Below are 16,806 nucleotides of genomic sequence, written 5' to 3'. Positions count from 1 at the left end.
ATTTCCTTGATTCTCCACATCCTCTCGACTTACCTTCCATCTCAAAACTAATTGGAGGAGAAAAGCTGAAGTTCCTCCCCCACTTTTGAAGACGAGAGCTTCACACTGCATCAGTAACCCTGGGTTATCCATCAGGCCCAGGCTAAGACTGGCCCTGGGCCAACCTTCAGGCTAAGACTGGCCCTGGGCCAACCTTCAGGCTAAGACTGGCCCTGGGCCAACCTCAGGCTAAGACTGGCCCTGGGCCATCAGGACCCCTGGGCCAGGCTAAGACTGGCCCTGGGCCAACCTTCAGGCTAAGACTGGCCCTGGGCCAACCTTCAGGCTAAGACTGGCCCTGGGCCAACCTTCAGGCTAAGACTGGCCCTGGGCCAACCTTCAGGCTAAGACTGGCCCTGGGCCAACCTTCAGGCTAAGACTGGCCCTGGGCCAACCTTCAGGCTAAGACTGGCCCTGGGCCAACCTTCAGGCTAAGACTGGCCCTGGGCCAACCTTCAGGCTAAGACTGGCCCTGGGCCAACCTTCAGGCTAAGACTGGCCCTGGGCCAACCTTCAGGCTAAGACTGGCCCTGGGCCAACCTTCAGGCTAAGACTGGCCCTGGGCCAACCTTCAGGCTAAGACTGGCCCTGGGCCAACCTTCAGGCTAAGACTGGCCCTGGGCCAACCTTCAGGCTAAGACTGGCCCTGGGCCAACCTTCAGGCTAAGACTGGCCCTGGGCCAACCTTCAGGCTAAGACTGGCCCTGGGCCAACCTTCAGGCTAAGACTGGCCCTGGGCCAACCTTCAGGCTAAGACTGGCCCTGGGCCAACCTTCAGGCTAAGACTGGCCCTGGGCCAACCCCCGGGCCAAGGTTCCCCGGGCCAGGCTAAGACTGGCCCTGGGCCAAGGTCAGTGTTAACCCCGGGCCAAGGTCAGTGTTAACCCCGGGCCAAGGTCAGTGTTAACCCCGGGCCAAGGTCAGTGTTAACCCCGGGCCAAGGTCAGTGTTAACCCCGGGCCAAGGTCAGTGTTAACCCCGGGCCAAGGTCAGTGTTGACCCCGGGCCAAGGTCAGTGTTGACCCCGGGCCAAGGTCAGTGTTGACCCCGGGCCAAGGTCAGTGTTAACCCCGGCCAAGGTCAGTGCTAGGCCACTTTAGAATGTGTGAACAGTCATTTAGCCCCGGGCTAAAAGAAGTCTCCTCACCGGGCTGTAAACAGGATAATTGTTCTCCCTCTCTTACCAGATGACTCCAGTAGTTTCTTGGCCAGTCTCTCAGCACTGCTAGACTTCTGCTGTCTGCTCTTCCCTCCTCCTGGAGGGCTGCTCTTCCTCGCCTCCCGACGCTCATAGCTCCTAGAACGCGACCTGGATGAATTAATTAACTTAAATTATTTTAATTCATTTTATTAGACGTTAAAAAAAATATTCAGATACAAATAAATTTTAAAATCATAGAGTAGCTTTGATTAATCTGGGAAAAAATGTTTTAAAAATTTTACATTTAAAAAAAGCACTACAATACAGTCTATTGACTTTTCTGTCATCTTACCTCCTCCGGGATGAAGAAGTTGTCTGGGGCGAACGCCGACGTTCCCGATCCCGGTGCGAAGACGACGACGCCGGAGGGTCACGTTCCCGACGCGAACCAGGAGACCGGGAACGCCGTCTGCCGGCGCTGTGTCTACGTTCCCGGGAGCGGGATCGTTCCCTGGATCGAGGTCGGCGAGCAGAGGAGGAGGAAGTGGTGCGGTAGGAGGAGAGGCGAGGAGAAGGAGAACGGGACAGAGAACGGGAGTTGGTCTGGCGACGTTTGGAGGAACTCTGGTTGTTGTCATTTCTACTGGCAGCAGGGCTGGAGAGAGAGAGAGAGGAGAGGATGGAGAGAGAGAGGGAAGGAGAGAAGGGAACTAGGCCAGTAAGCACAGCCTGAAGAAGTCATTCTGGTTTAAAATGTAAGCTCATAACTGAGTCAGCGACATTCAGAAGGATCCCTTCTACTTTAGAACCCAGTACAGTACTTTAGAACCCAGTACAGTACTTTAGAACCCAGTACAGTACTTTAGAACCCAGTACAGTACTTTAGAACCCAGTACAGTACTTTAGAACCCAGTACATGGGAACTTCCTCACCCTGATACAGTTTCCCCGTTCCAGTCAGGATACCTGAAAGAAGGAAAAAGGGGATTAGTATAAATGTACAACGTGATGGCGATCGTTGAGATCATAGATATCAATTCGCCTTTCTGAGATTCCCTCAACCTCCTTTCTCAGCTGTATTGGAGGAGAAGCTATCGAGTCCACTAGGACTTTCTCCTCCAATGGACTTAAGAGGAGGAGATGAGGGGAGAGGACACAAGGAAAATACTAAATTTAGAAAGAGCCAGGCAGACATTATATTTTAAAAAACAAAGACAGGAGACATAACCCACAATTTCCTGAGCAGCCGGCAGTTGTCGATGTGGAGGCTGGTGTTTTGATGAGCAATCCAGTCCTGTTGGTCAAAACAGAGAAGACAGTCAGTCTGCCCTCAAACAAGGCCTTTCAATATCAGTTTGGTTTCCCACCTTGCAGCTAGTGCAAAAAGTCCAATTTCTCAGCTTTTACATAGCAGGAGTTAGTTAAAAATGCTATACTACACACAAATAGCCTAGCTACGCAGCCTAGTTACACACGCTGCCTGTTCTACCAAGAACAACACTAGGAAGGTACGGCAAGAGTCTGTTGGGGGGGGGGGGGGACGGGGAAAGCAGCATCTGGAATCTCCTCTGTAGATTCTCTGGAACGGATTCTCTCGGCAGCCATCTCCCCCCCCCAAAAAAACTAACAAAGTAACTAAATAAATTGTATGAAAAATTAGTAGAGGAGTATGTGGTGAGAGTTACGGTCATTGGTTTACACCGTATCCAGGGGTTCGAGTGAGATAGAGATATATAGAGAGAGAGATATATATAGAGAGATATAGAGAGATATATATATATATATATATAGAGAGAGAGAGATATATATATAGATAGATATAGAGGTAAGTCGCTCTGGATAAGAGCGTCTGCTAAATGACTTAAATGTAAATGTAAATAGATAGAGATATATATAGAGATAGATATAGAGATATATATATATATTGATAGGTAGAGATAGAGATGGATAGATAGAGATATAGATACATGTGGCATAGTTATCTAAACCATTCATTAATTGACCACGGTAAAGGCCTATTGATAGAACAAGGGGTAACTGTTTACACAGAGTCAAAACATCTTCAAAACACCGTCTGCCTCGGGCATATCATGGTCATCGAAAGTCACAATGTCTTATAAAGTCAACAAGGCCTTTATATACAAATACAATATTTCAAGAGGTTTGGAAAAAAAAAGATCTATAAAAAAAAAAGAAATCTCATGACATACAGTATTCAATAATTACAATATAATGTTGAATGCTGTCCAGGATTTAATGTTTACATATTCCTCAAGTCAACTCAAGCAATTTGCTAATATTTTACTCTAAAAAAGCATTTTCACATTATTTCCATCTGTTTTACTACATCTCAACTCACCGTGCATTGTGGGAGGGGGGGGGGTCAACGAGTGGTAATGGCTTCATAGCTAGACTTACATTTTTGAATTAACAAAATGGAAACACATTCAACAAAGAGAAGTCTGGAGATACAACATGAGGTTCAAAGATACAAAACCAAAAACTACGATGGGGTTCAAGACCTGGGTTCACATACTATTTGACATTCCAAATTATTTATATTTGCTTGATTTAACTCCTGAAACTGCAATCAAGGCAGGCTGGAGCAGGGCTGTCATCGGAGGGCCAAAACACCTGTTTAATTATCCGGGACTGATTCAGACCCGGGATACTAGGTAGAAGCAAAGACAAATGTCGTGTTTCGGGCCTTCGAGGACCAGAATTGAACAGCTCCTTGGTCTAGAGAGAAAAAAATTCAACGTATTTGAAATGGTATCTCAACCCAGGTCTGGTCAAGACAGGTTATAGTATGACGAAAACTCAGGTTATAGTATGACGAAAACTCACCTTTAGCTGGGCACATTCTACGTTACAGAGAGAACAGGTATGAGGAAAGATTCTGGGAGAAGCTGCGGAGTAATCGCTCATCGTGGTCGGGGCCGGCAACCTCGTCGGGACCATCAACGTTGGGGGTGGGATGTTGATCTGCTGGAACATCGGGGGAGGCGGACCCATCGGGGGAGGCAGACCCATCCGGGGAGGCGGACCCATCCGGGGAGGTGGACCCATCCGGGGAGGCGGTCCCATCAGGGGAGGCGGTCCCATCAGGGGAGGCGGACCCATCAGGGGAGGCGGACCCATCTGAGGAGGCGGACAAGTCACCGGAACGTGACCGGGAGGGGGAACCGACGGATTCATGACGGGGAATAAGGGAGGCCACATGAGGGGTGGCGTGGGAGGAGGAATCCCCACTGGGATACCTCCGATCTTGAGTCTTGCATCTCCTCCGACTCCACCACTAAGAACCACCAGGTCGGACCGAGGCTGAACCTGGCCTCGAGCAGTGCCTCGATTCTGAGATGAGAGGAGTCGGTCGAGTCCTTGGTCTCCGCCGTGGACAGGGATGTTCATAGGTTTGGGTGCTACTTTAGATAAGTCGTGGGTTTTGAGGGTCTTTTGGGATAGGCTGGAAGGCGGAGGAAGACCGATACGAGTGTCGTTGTCATTCTTGGGGAGAGAGATAGAACTCTGGACTGCAGCGCTGCAAATCTGCTGTTGCTCGGAAAGGACTGAGGTCATGGATCTGCCAACACTGCCATACGGTGTACCGGTGTGCCCGCTTGGAGAGTCTCTGACAGAGTATTTCATCGACTCTTTCGGGAGCGGATCTTGTCCGCCGTAACTATTGGATCGAACATTGTCATAACTGTCGTATTTAGAAGCATCAATATTTCCATAATCGATAACTTTGCTCTGTCCTCCACCTAAGTGGTCCGACCCCGGGCTGGGTCCGTTGTCATGCCGATTGTCCACATCCATGTTTCTATTGGCCTTACGGATGCAGATGTCTCTGAGGATGAAGGGCAGGTTGTCTGGGGTCAGCTGATCGTCTGGATATTGGCTCAGGAGCTCCAAGTCCTCGTTGGACAAGCCAAAACTTGCCAGGATGTTGCTGGCGGACTCTGGTGTGTACCGGGCTGGAGGATCGGAGACACTCAGGGGCGCCTCAGAACCCATTGAGGTGGGTCCCGGCTCTCCCGCACCACCAAACCCAGAGGTTTGGCTTTGGTACATCTGGGAGGTGGAAGGGGACGATTGAGGGAGGGGGGAGGAGAAGAGCTTAGAGGAAGCAGACTGGGTCACGTGGCCAGACCAGGAGGCCATGGAGCTCTGCTGGTCGCTGCAGGACCGGCCAGAGGTGTAGCTACCCATCCCTACCCTAGATGAAAGCTCATCCCCGGGGTTGCGATTCAGGCGAAGATTCATTTGGGTCTGCTGGTTCTGTTTCTGCTGCACCATCTGGCTGAGCAGTCTCACGTCCTCTCTGGCCCAGCGGATGTGGTGGTCTATCTCCAACTCCGGGGTCATCCCGGTTGACCTCTGCCCCAGGTTGTACCCCATCGAGGACATCATGCCCCCCTGTCTGGAAAAACCAGAGGAACCACCAGCAGAGACAGGGCCCAGACCCAGGCGTGAGGCCAACAGAGAGTCCATCCCGGACTGGGCTTGTGAGAGTCCATACCGCCCCATCTGAGCTGGTGTTCTCTGGGCTTGTGAAGAGTACTGACCCCCTAACGGATTATATAGGGGATGGTACATGTTATTGGTGGTGGATGCCGCTTTCAAGAGGTTGAGGAAGAGGACAAGAGGAGGATGGGGGTGAGAGGAGGGTAGTGGATGGTTGGCGCAGGTAACGGCGTTGGCGATGTTTCCCGCGGCAACGAGCTGAATGATGGCGAGCTGTGCTTTGAGCTGGGCCAGAAGCAGGGAGGCGTGGCATAAGCGGCGCTGCGGGGGTGGGATTCCAACTCCCAGCCCTCCAATCAGACTCAGCGGGCTCGAAAGGGGAGCAGCACAACGCTCCAATAGCAACGCAAAGCTGAAAGAGTTGGAGAGGAGAAAGACACAGAGAGGAGGATTATTGGTTGGTCTTCTCTCTGACTCGTCCTGTGACAGGGCTATAGACAGTAGTAATCAAACTGGAAAACAAGACTGGCTTTTTGTGGATTGATCAGTTTGGTCAGTTTCCATTTTGTTTCACACAAGCACTTTCAAAATCAGTTCCGATCCAGGTCAAACTGTTCTAGCACAACTTCTAGAACATCGGGCTTCTGTTGGTTAGGTCTAGACAGAGCAGAGTTCATGTGTCTTCACTGGAGAAAACTAAAAACTGCAAGCAAACAGGGAACAGACAGGAAGGGGGGAGGGGGTGGAATAGGTGGTCATTGTAAAAACATACAAACTTAAAACACATTTTTAGTGAAATTTGAAAGAAAGGTGAACAGCTTTCTAACAAAGGTTAGACACTAACAACAACTGATATTGATACTTCATATCATGTACAACAAAATATAATATACTATAATAGCGACATTGACCAAAAAGGAAAGGATAAAACAAAGACAAAACAGTCGATTCAGAAATTCAAAACAGGGCATCAAATACTACTGTAGCTAAAGTAACAGTTGTGGATCAGATTTAGCATATATAAAGTATATATATATATATAAATACAATATATAAATACATTTTCCTATGTTAATACATGATTCTACAATGTTGCAGTGTAACAAAGCCTATAATCTTGATAAAACAGCAACATCTATTAGCGAGAAACATTGTATTTATTATTATTAAGCTGGACGAACGGGGCCTAACTTTACTCCTTAAACAGTTCGAGGATCTTACATGTTCTGCTTAAAGGTTAATCGGCTCTAGAAGCCAAATGAGACAAATAATCCATCTAAACAATAAATAGAATTATCAAAATTGCCGGTACGATTCTAGAAACATAAATCTCACATCAAAATAATTTAACAAATACAATAATAATGATTTAACCCGTTTCATCACATTTACACGCGTGTTGTCAGACGGCCTTCGGTCTGTTTTCCGTTAACATGGCCGTGTGGGTTACCCTAAATCTAAATAAAAAGGGTTCATTCATTCATTTAACCTTTAGGTTTTTAGAAGAACACACCGCGAACACAAGTTACTACAGAATACTGAATTTTGACGCACGCCGTCGAACACACCGACAGCGACATCGCATTTTTGGTATCAGCAGAATTACATTTGTTTCCAACGTAACGTCGCGTTCGCCTCGCAGCGTTGCAGAGGCAGTTGCGTTTCTGTGTGGTACCCTACGTTGGAAATATCGAACGTACGCGGCCGACCGTATGCTGTAGAACGGAAACAGTAGCAGAGGGCGACTATATCACAACCAGATGATGGCGCGCAAGCAGTGTGAGTGCAATAATTTAATAATATAGATTTCTACATTTACTTTGCAACGCTTGCACACACAAAGCTAGCGATGTAGTCAGTCCATTAGGTATGTCATTTCAGCTAAGAAAATAAATAAGGGGCGGATCCTTAAGGTGTTAAAGCAACCGGTGTGCACAAGGTGTCATGGTACACCAGAGGTACATTCACTTCCAATTGCAACTCAGCAGCATTGCATTGCAGAGGCTATGCATACGTTGGATTTATCCATAGCGTAGACTTAAAGAATCAGTAGAAAAAAGGTGAATATTGAATTTCACATATCCACAAAACATTTTGGATTGTATAATGAAAAAAAAAAAGGTTTGACTGCAGAATGTATTACGCAGCATTGATGTCGGTCAGATCAAGGCGTAACGTGTTGGGGCTCCTAAAACTTCCCCAGAACAGAAATAAGCAGGCTACAATGTAAATATTCACCTGCAAGCAAAAAAGTTGGTTGGAGATGTTATCCAAAACAACAAATCGAATCTAATTCAAAAGAAATATAAAAATATATTTTTTTAAACTGGACCTAAAAGTCGTGTATCTTTTAAAAAATATGCTTCTTGGGGGAATAAAGAGCCGCTGAAAAGCATTAGTCATCAGCTAGCTAGTGGTACAACTTACAAAATGCCTTTTCACAACACAAATGCAGAATCGATAGCCGTGCAAATTCACAAATAAGAACAACTCGGCCAATGTGGTAAAACTTCACTAACACGAATGAACTCACGTTAGTGATGTTAAAGAGTGTTTCACAGGCTAACAGACAGTTAGCCGATTAGCATCGACAAACAATCATGTGCACGTGTTACATCCAAAGATATTGGGCTATATTCACCAAATATGTCATGTAATTATACAGATTTTCACAGGGGGAAAAAACCACAACGTTGGTTGTTGACTAGGTTTAAGGTTTAACTAGTTACTTGGTTTTGCTGTTTCAACTTTCCGCAAACAATCAGCCCGCCATGTTGGATTTCCTGTTTCGCAGAGGCCAAACCACACGGACGGTGTGGTCCGTTTTAAAATCAAAAGATATGAACAACAAAATCTCCCTCTGTCATCTAAAATATGTTTTTTTTGTGACATACCTTTCCTTATTTATTTGTTCGGTTGTTTTTCTATGTAGATATCTCGTAGTTTACTGAATGTTTCTCTCTTTTCCGGCGGCTGCGGACGCTTGACCAAAGATTATTTTAATTTTTTATAACATATACCAAGATAGACCACAGCCTGTCGTTTCCAAACGAGTCATAGTGGGCGGAGCCAAGCATGAACTAGCGAGATCCTATTGGCGTGTTCGAAGCAGAAGTTGGCATATTTCCGTTAGGGAACGCTTACTATGAACTGCGCATGTGCAATAACTCGATTCCCATTTTCAATCCTAAACAACGCACTTCTTTTTTTTTTTTACACCTTTGGCAAAAGGCAGTGTCTACAAAACTTAGTCCACTCTGTTCGTAACATATTCTAGTTTTGGTTGACAGAAAAATGTATTGAGATTAAATGTTTAATCGATTAGAAAATTAGCCAAATGTCAGCCAAAATCCATCAAGTTCCACCTCCCACTCCCGGCCACTTGGCTTCCTCTCAATGGTAAAACTAAGTAAAACCGATGTGCTCTTTTGTTTATTTCACTCCTCCCACAACACACAGACCCGACCAAATGAAAACAGAGCTGTAGATAGAAATACATTGCATGAAAATTATTCCACCAGATGGGGGAACTCTAGCCCTATAACATTCACAGAAAAGCAACTGACCAAGTTATAAATTATGTGTTAGCTCCTCAAGCTAATGTTATAGGCTTGAGCTCATAGGGCTGACACTGTTTTAATGCATGCAGGAGGGGCCCAGGTTCAAATAAGCACCACTGTTGAGTATTCCACCAGACATGGAGATGTGAATAGAGATGTGGCAGGAGGAGAGATGAGGCAGGAGGAGAAGGATGGAGGGATGAGGCAGGAGGAGAAGGATGGAGGGATGAGGCAGGAGGAGAAGGATGGAGGGATGAGGCAGGAGGAGAAGGATGGAGGATGAGGCAGGAGAGAAGGATGGAGGGATGAGGCAGGAGGAGAAGGATGGAGGATGAGGCAGGAGGAGAGATGGGCAGGAGATGAGGCAGGAGGAGAAGGATGGAGATGAGGCAGGAGGAGAAGGATGGAGAGATGAGGCAGGAGGAAGGAAGGATGGAGGAGGATGAGGCAGGAGGAGATGTGGCAGGATGGAGAGATGAGGCAGGAGGAGAAGGATGGAGAGATGAGACAGGAGGAGAAGGATGGAGGGATGAGGCAGGAGGATGAGGCAGGAGGAGAAGGATGGAGGGATGAGGCAGGAGGAGAAGGATGGAGAGATGAGGCAGGAGGAGAAGGATGGAGGGATGAGGCAGGAGGAGAAGGATGGAGAGATGAGGCAGGAGGAGAAGGATGGAGAGATGAGGCAGGAGGAGAAGGATGGAGGGATGAGGCAGGAGGAGAAGGATGGAGAGATGAGGCAGGAGGAGAAGGATGGAGGATGAGGCAGGAGGAGAAGGATGGAGAGATGAGGCAGGAGGAGAAGGATGGAGAGATGAGGCAGGAGGAGAAGGATGGAGAGGCATGAGGCAGGAGGAGAAGGATGGAGGGATGAGGCAGGAGGAGAAGGATGGAGGGATGAGGCAGGAGGAGAAGGATGATGGAGATGAGGCAGGAGGCAGGAGGAGAAGGATGGAGAGATGAGGCAGGAGGAGAAGGATGGAGGGATGAGGCAGGAGGAGAAGGATGGAGGGATGAGGCAGGAGGAGAAGGATGGAGAGATGAGGCAGGAGGAGAAGGATGGAGAGATGAGGCAGGAGGAGAAGGATGGAGGAGGCATGAGGCAGGAGGAGAAGGATGGAGAGATGAGGCAGGAGGAGAAGGATGGAGAGATGAGGCAGGAGGAGAAGGATGGAGAGATGAGGCAGGAGGAGAAGGATGGAGAGATGAGGCAGGAGGAGAAGGATGGAGAGATGAGGCAGGAGGAGAAGGATGGAGGATGAGGCAGGAGAGAAGGATGGAGGCAGGAGGAGATGTGGCAGGAGGACAAGGATGGAGAGATGAGGCAGGAGGAGAAGGATGGAGGGATGAGGCAGGAGGAGAAGGATGGAGAGATGAGGCAGGAGGAGAAGGATGGAGAGATGAGGCAGGAGGAGAAGGATGGAGAGATGAGGCAGGAGGAGAAGGATGGAGAGATGAGGCAGGAGGAGAAGGATGGAGGGATGAGGCAGGAGGAGAAGGATGGAGGGATGAGGCAGGAGGAGATGTGGCAGGAGGACAATGATGGAGAGATGAGGCAGGAGGAGAAGGATGGAGAAATGAGGCAGGAGGAGAAGGATGGAGAGATGAGGCAGGAGGAGGAGGATGGAGAGATGAGGCAGGAGGAGGAGGATGGGCACACAGTCCCACTACCCCTCCATCACAGGGAAACAACAGAGACACAGTCCCACTACTCCATCACAGGGAAACGACAGGGACACAGTCCCACTACCCAGTCCCACTACTCCATCACACAGGGACACAGTCCCACTACCCTCCATCACAGGGAAAGTCCCACTACCCCATCACAGGAAACGACACAGTCCCACTACTCCATCACAGGGAAACACAGGGACACAGTCCCACTCCATCACAGGGACACAGTCCCACTACTCCATCACAGGGAAACGACAGGGACACAGTCCCACTACCCCTCCATCACAGGGAAACGACAGGGACACAGTCCCACTACCCCATCACAGGGACACAGTCCCACTACTCCATCACAGGGAAACGACAGGGACACAGTCCCACTACCCACTCCATCACAGGGAAACGACAGGGACACAGTCCCACTACCCCATCACAGGGAAAAAACAGGGACACAGTCCCACTACCCCATCACAGGGAAACGACAGGGACACAGTCCCACTACCCCATCACAGGGAAAGTCCCACTACCCCATCACAGGGAAACGACAGGGACACAGTCCCACTACTCCATCACAGGGAAACGACAGGGACACAGTCCCACTACCCCTCCATCACAGGGAAACGACAGGGACACAGTCCCACTACCCTCCATCACAGGGAAACGACAGGGACACAGTCCCACTACCCCTCCATCACAGGGAAACGACAGGGACACAGTCCCACTACTCCATCACAGGGAAAGGACACAGTCCCACTACCCTCCATCACAGGGAAACGACAGGGACACAGTCCCACTACCCTCCATCACAGGGAAACGACAGGGACACAGTCCCACTACCCCATCACAGGGACACAGTCCCACTACCCCATCACAGGGAAACGACAGGCACACAGTCCCACTACTCCATCACAGGGAAACGACAGGGACACAGTCCCACTACCCCATCACAGGGAAAAAACAGGGACACAGTCCCACTACCCCATCACAGGGAAACGACAGGGACACAGTCCCACTACCCCATCACAGTCCAGTCCCACTACTCCATCACAGGTAAACGACAGGGACACAGTCCCACTACCCCTCCATCACAGGGAAACACAGTCCCACAGGGGCACAGTCCCACTACTCCATCACAGGGACACAGTCCAACTACCCTCCATCACAGGGAAACGACAGGCACACAGTCCCACTACCCCATCACAGAGAAACGACAGGCACACAGTCCCACTACCCCATCACAGAGAAACGACAGGCACACAGTCCCACTACCCCATCACAGGGAAACGACAGGCACACAGTCCCACTACTCCATCACAGGAAACGACAGGGACACAGTCCCACTACCCCATCACAGGGAAACGACAGGGACACAGTCCCACTACCCCATCACAGGGACACAGTCCCACTACCCCATCACAGGGAAACGACAGGCACACAGTCCCACTACTCCATCACAGGGAAACGACAGGGACACAGTCCCACTACCCCTCCATCACAGGGAAACGACAGGGACACAGTCCCACTACCCCTCCATCACAGGGAAACGACAGGGACACAGTCCCACTACCCCATCACAGGGAAACGACAGGGACACAGTCCCACTACTCCATCACAGGGAAAGGACAGGGACACAGTCCCACTACCCCTCCATCACAGGGAAACGACAGGGACACAGTCCCACTACCCCTCCATCACAGGGAAACGACAGGCACACAGTCCCACTACCCCATCACAGGGACACAGTCCCACTACCCCATCACAGGGAAACGACAGGCACACAGTCCCACTACTCCATCACAGGGAAACGACAGGGACACAGTCCCACTACTCCATCACAGGTAAACGACAGGGACACAGTCCCACTACCCCTCCATCACAGGGAAACGACAGGGGCACAGTCCCACTACTCCATCACAGGGACACAGTCCAACTACCCCTCCATCACAGGGAAACGACAGGCACACAGTCCCACTACCCCATCACAGAGAAACGACAGGCACACAGTCCCACTACCCCATCACAGAGAAACGACAGGCACACAGTCCCACTACCCCATCACAGGGAAACGACAGGCACACAGTCCCACTACTCCATCACAGGGAAACGACAGGGACACAGTCCCACTACCCCATCACAGGGAAACGACAGGGACACAGTCCCACTACCCCATCACAGGGACACAGTCCCACTACCCCATCACAGGGAAACGACAGGCACACAGTCCCACTACTCCATCACAGGGAAACGACAGGGACACAGTCCCACTACCCCTCCATCACAGGGAAACGACAGGGACACAGTCCCACTACCCCTCCATCACAGGGAAACGACAGGGACACAGTCCCACTACCCCATCACAGGGAAACGACAGGGACACAGTCCCACTACTCCATCACAGGGAAAGGACAGGGACACAGTCCCACTACCCCTCCATCACAGGGAAACGACAGGGACACAGTCCCACTACCCCTCCATCACAGGGAAACGACAGGCACACAGTCCCACTACCCCATCACAGGGACACAGTCCCACTACCCCATCACAGGGAAACGACAGGCACACAGTCCCACTACTCCATCACAGGGAAACGACAGGGACACAGTCCCACTACCCCATCACAGGGAAAAAACAGGGACACAGTCCCACTACTCCATCACAGGGAAACGACAGGGACACAGTCCCACTACCCCATCACAGGGACACAGTCCCACTACCCCATCACAGGGAAACGACAGGGACACAGTCCCACTACTCCATCACAGGTAAACGACAGGGACACAGTCCCACTACCCCTCCATCACAGGGAAACGACAGGGGCACAGTCCCACTACTCCATCACAGGGACACAGTCCAACTACCCCTCCATCACAGGGAAACGACAGGCACACAGTCCCACTACCCCATCACAGAGAAATGACAGGCACACAGTCCCACTACCCCATCACAGAGAAACGACAGGCACACAGTCCCACTACCCCATCACAGGGAAACGACAGGCACACAGTCCCACTACTCCATCACAGGGAAACGACAGGGACACAGTCCCACTACCCCATCACAGGGAAACGACAGGGACACAGTCCCACTACCCCATCACAGGGACACAGTCCCACTACCCCATCACAGGGAAACGACAGGGACACAGTCCCACTACCCCATCACAGGGACACAGTCCCACTACCCCATCACAGGGAAACGACAGGGACACAGTCCCACTACTCCATCACAGGTAAACGACAGGGACACAGTCCCACTACCCTCCATCACAGGGAAACGACAGGGGCACAGTCCCACTACTCCATCACAGGGACACAGTCCAACTACCCTCCATCACAGGGAAACGACAGGCACACAGTCCCACTACCCCATCACAGAGAAACGACAGGCACACAGTCCCACTACCCCATCACAGAGAAACGACAGGCACACAGTCCCACTACCCCATCACAGGGAAACGACAGGCACACAGTCCCACTACTCCATCACAGGGAAACGACAGGGACACAGTCCCACTACCCCATCACAGGGAAACAACAGGGACACAGTCCCACTACCCCATCACAGGGACACAGTCCCACTACCCCATCACAGGGAAACGACAGGCACACAGTCCCACTACTCCATCACAGGGAAACGACAGGGACACAGTCCCACTACCCTCCATCACAGGGAAACGACAGGGACACAGTCCCACTACCCCTCCATCACAGGGAAACGACAGGGACACAGTCCCACTACCCCATCACAGGGAAACGACAGGGACACAGTCCCACTACTCCATCACAGGGAAAGGACAGGGACACAGTCCCACTACCCCTCCATCACAGGGAAACGACAGGGACACAGTCCCACTACCCCTCCATCACAGGGAAACGACAGGCACACAGTCCCACTACCCCATCACAGGGACACAGTCCCACTACCCCATCACAGGGAAACGACAGGCACACAGTCCCACTACTCCATCACAGGGAAACGACAGGGACACAGTCCCACTACCCCATCACAGGGAAAAAACAGGGACACAGTCCCACTACTCCATCACAGGGAAACGACAGGGACACAGTCCCACTACCCCATCACAGGGACACAGTCCCACTACCCCATCACAGGGAAACGACAGGGACACAGTCCCACTACTCCATCACAGGTAAACGACAGGGACACAGTCCCACTACCCCTCCATCACAGGGAAACGACAGGGGCACAGTCCCACTACTCCATCACAGGGACACAGTCCAACTACCCTCCATCACAGGGAAACGACAGGCACACAGTCCCACTACCCCATCACAGAGAAACGACAGGCACACAGTCCCACTACCCCATCACAGAGAAACGACAGGCACACAGTCCCACTACCCCATCACAGGGAAACGACAGGCACACAGTCCCACTACTCCATCACAGGGAAACGACAGGGACACAGTCCCACTACCCCATCACAGGGAAACGACAGGGACACAGTCCCACTACCCCATCACAGGGACACAGTCCCACTACCCCATCACAGGGAAACGACAGGGACACAGTCCCACTACCCCATCACAGGGACACAGTCCCACTACCCCTCATCACAGGGACACAGTCCCACTACTCCATCACAGGGAAACGACAGGCACACAGTCCCACTACCCCATCACAGGGAAACGACAGGCACACAGTCCCACTACCCCATCAGAGAGAAATGTCAGGCACACAGTCCCACTACCCCATCACAGGGAAACGACAGGGACACAGTCCCACTACCCCATCACAGGGAAACGACAGGGACACAGTCCCACTACTCCATCACAGGGAAACGACAGGCACACAGTCCCACTACCCCATCACAGGGAAACGACAGGCACACAGTCCCACTACCCCATCACAGGGAAACGACAGGCACACAGTCCCACTACCCCATCACAGAGAACGACAGGCACACAGTCCCACTACCCCATCACAGGGAAACGACAGGCACACAGTCCCACTACCCCATCACAGGGAAACGACAGGGACACAGTCCCACTACTCCATCACAGGGAAACGACAGGCACACAGTCCCACTACCCTCCATCACAGGGACACAGTCCCACTACCCTCCATCACAGGGAAACGACAGGGACACAGTCCCACTACTCCATCACAGGGAAAGGACAGGGACACAGTCCCACTACCCCATCACAGGGAAACGACAGGGACACAGTCCCACTACTCCATCACAGGGAAACGACAGGGAGACAGTCCCACTACCCCATCACAGGGACACAGTCCCACTACCCCATCACAGGGAAACGACAGGGACACAGTCCCACTACTCCATCACAGGGAAACGACAGGGACACAGTCCCACTACCCCATCACAGGGAAACGACAGGGACACAGTCCCACTACCCCTCCATCACAGGGAAACGACAGGGACACAGTCCCACTACCCCATCACAGGGAAACGACAGGCACACAGTCCCACTACCCCATCACAGAGAAACGACAGGCACACAGTCCCACTACCCCATCACAGAGAAAGGACAGGCACACAGTCCCACTACCCCATCACAGAGAAACGACAGGCACACAGTCCCACTACTCCATCACAGGGAAACGACAGGGACACAGTCCCACTACCCCATCACAGGGAAACGACAGGGACACAGTCCCACTACCCCATCACAGGGACACAGTCCCACTACCCCATCACAGGGAAACGACAGGGACACAGTCCCACTACCCCAGGGACACAGTCCCACTACCCCATCACAGGGACACAGTCCCACTACTCCATCACAGGGAAACGACAGGCACACAGTCCCACTACCCCATCACAGGGAAACGACAGGCACACAGTCCCACTACCCCATCACAGAGAAATGTCAGGCACACAGTCCCACTACCCCATCACAGGGAAACGACAGGGACACAGTCCCACTACCCATCACAGGGAAACGACAGG

General features: G+C 51.1%; 1 protein-coding gene across 2 annotated transcripts in view; it reads right to left on the bottom strand.

Annotated features, from left to right (window-relative positions):
• The window catches only part of LOC124013923 (zinc finger protein 638-like), a 96,967-nt gene that overhangs the window by 50,934 nt on the left and 29,227 nt on the right, over positions 1-16,806 (bottom strand). The window contains exons 2-6 of one of the 2 annotated variants that reach the window (XM_046328493.1): positions 4,027-6,058; positions 2,412-2,473; positions 2,113-2,145; positions 1,533-1,835; positions 1,224-1,336 (exon numbers count right to left, since the gene is read on the bottom strand). In XM_046328493.1, coding sequence (XP_046184449.1) covers positions 1,224-1,336; positions 1,533-1,835; positions 2,113-2,145; positions 2,412-2,473; positions 4,027-6,058 — 2,543 coding nt within the window. Of the gene's footprint in view, positions 1-1,223; positions 1,349-1,532; positions 1,836-2,112; positions 2,146-2,411; positions 2,474-4,026; positions 6,059-16,806 lie in introns of both variants that reach the window. The other variant, XM_046328492.1, reaches the window with a different exon arrangement.

Source organism: Oncorhynchus gorbuscha, linkage group LG25, assembly GCF_021184085.1.
Source record: "Oncorhynchus gorbuscha isolate QuinsamMale2020 ecotype Even-year linkage group LG25, OgorEven_v1.0, whole genome shotgun sequence".
Lineage (NCBI taxonomy): Eukaryota > Metazoa > Chordata > Actinopteri > Salmoniformes > Salmonidae > Oncorhynchus > Oncorhynchus gorbuscha.
The sequence above is the reverse complement of the archived record's forward strand: the minus strand, read 5'-3'. Positions and strand labels throughout refer to the sequence as shown.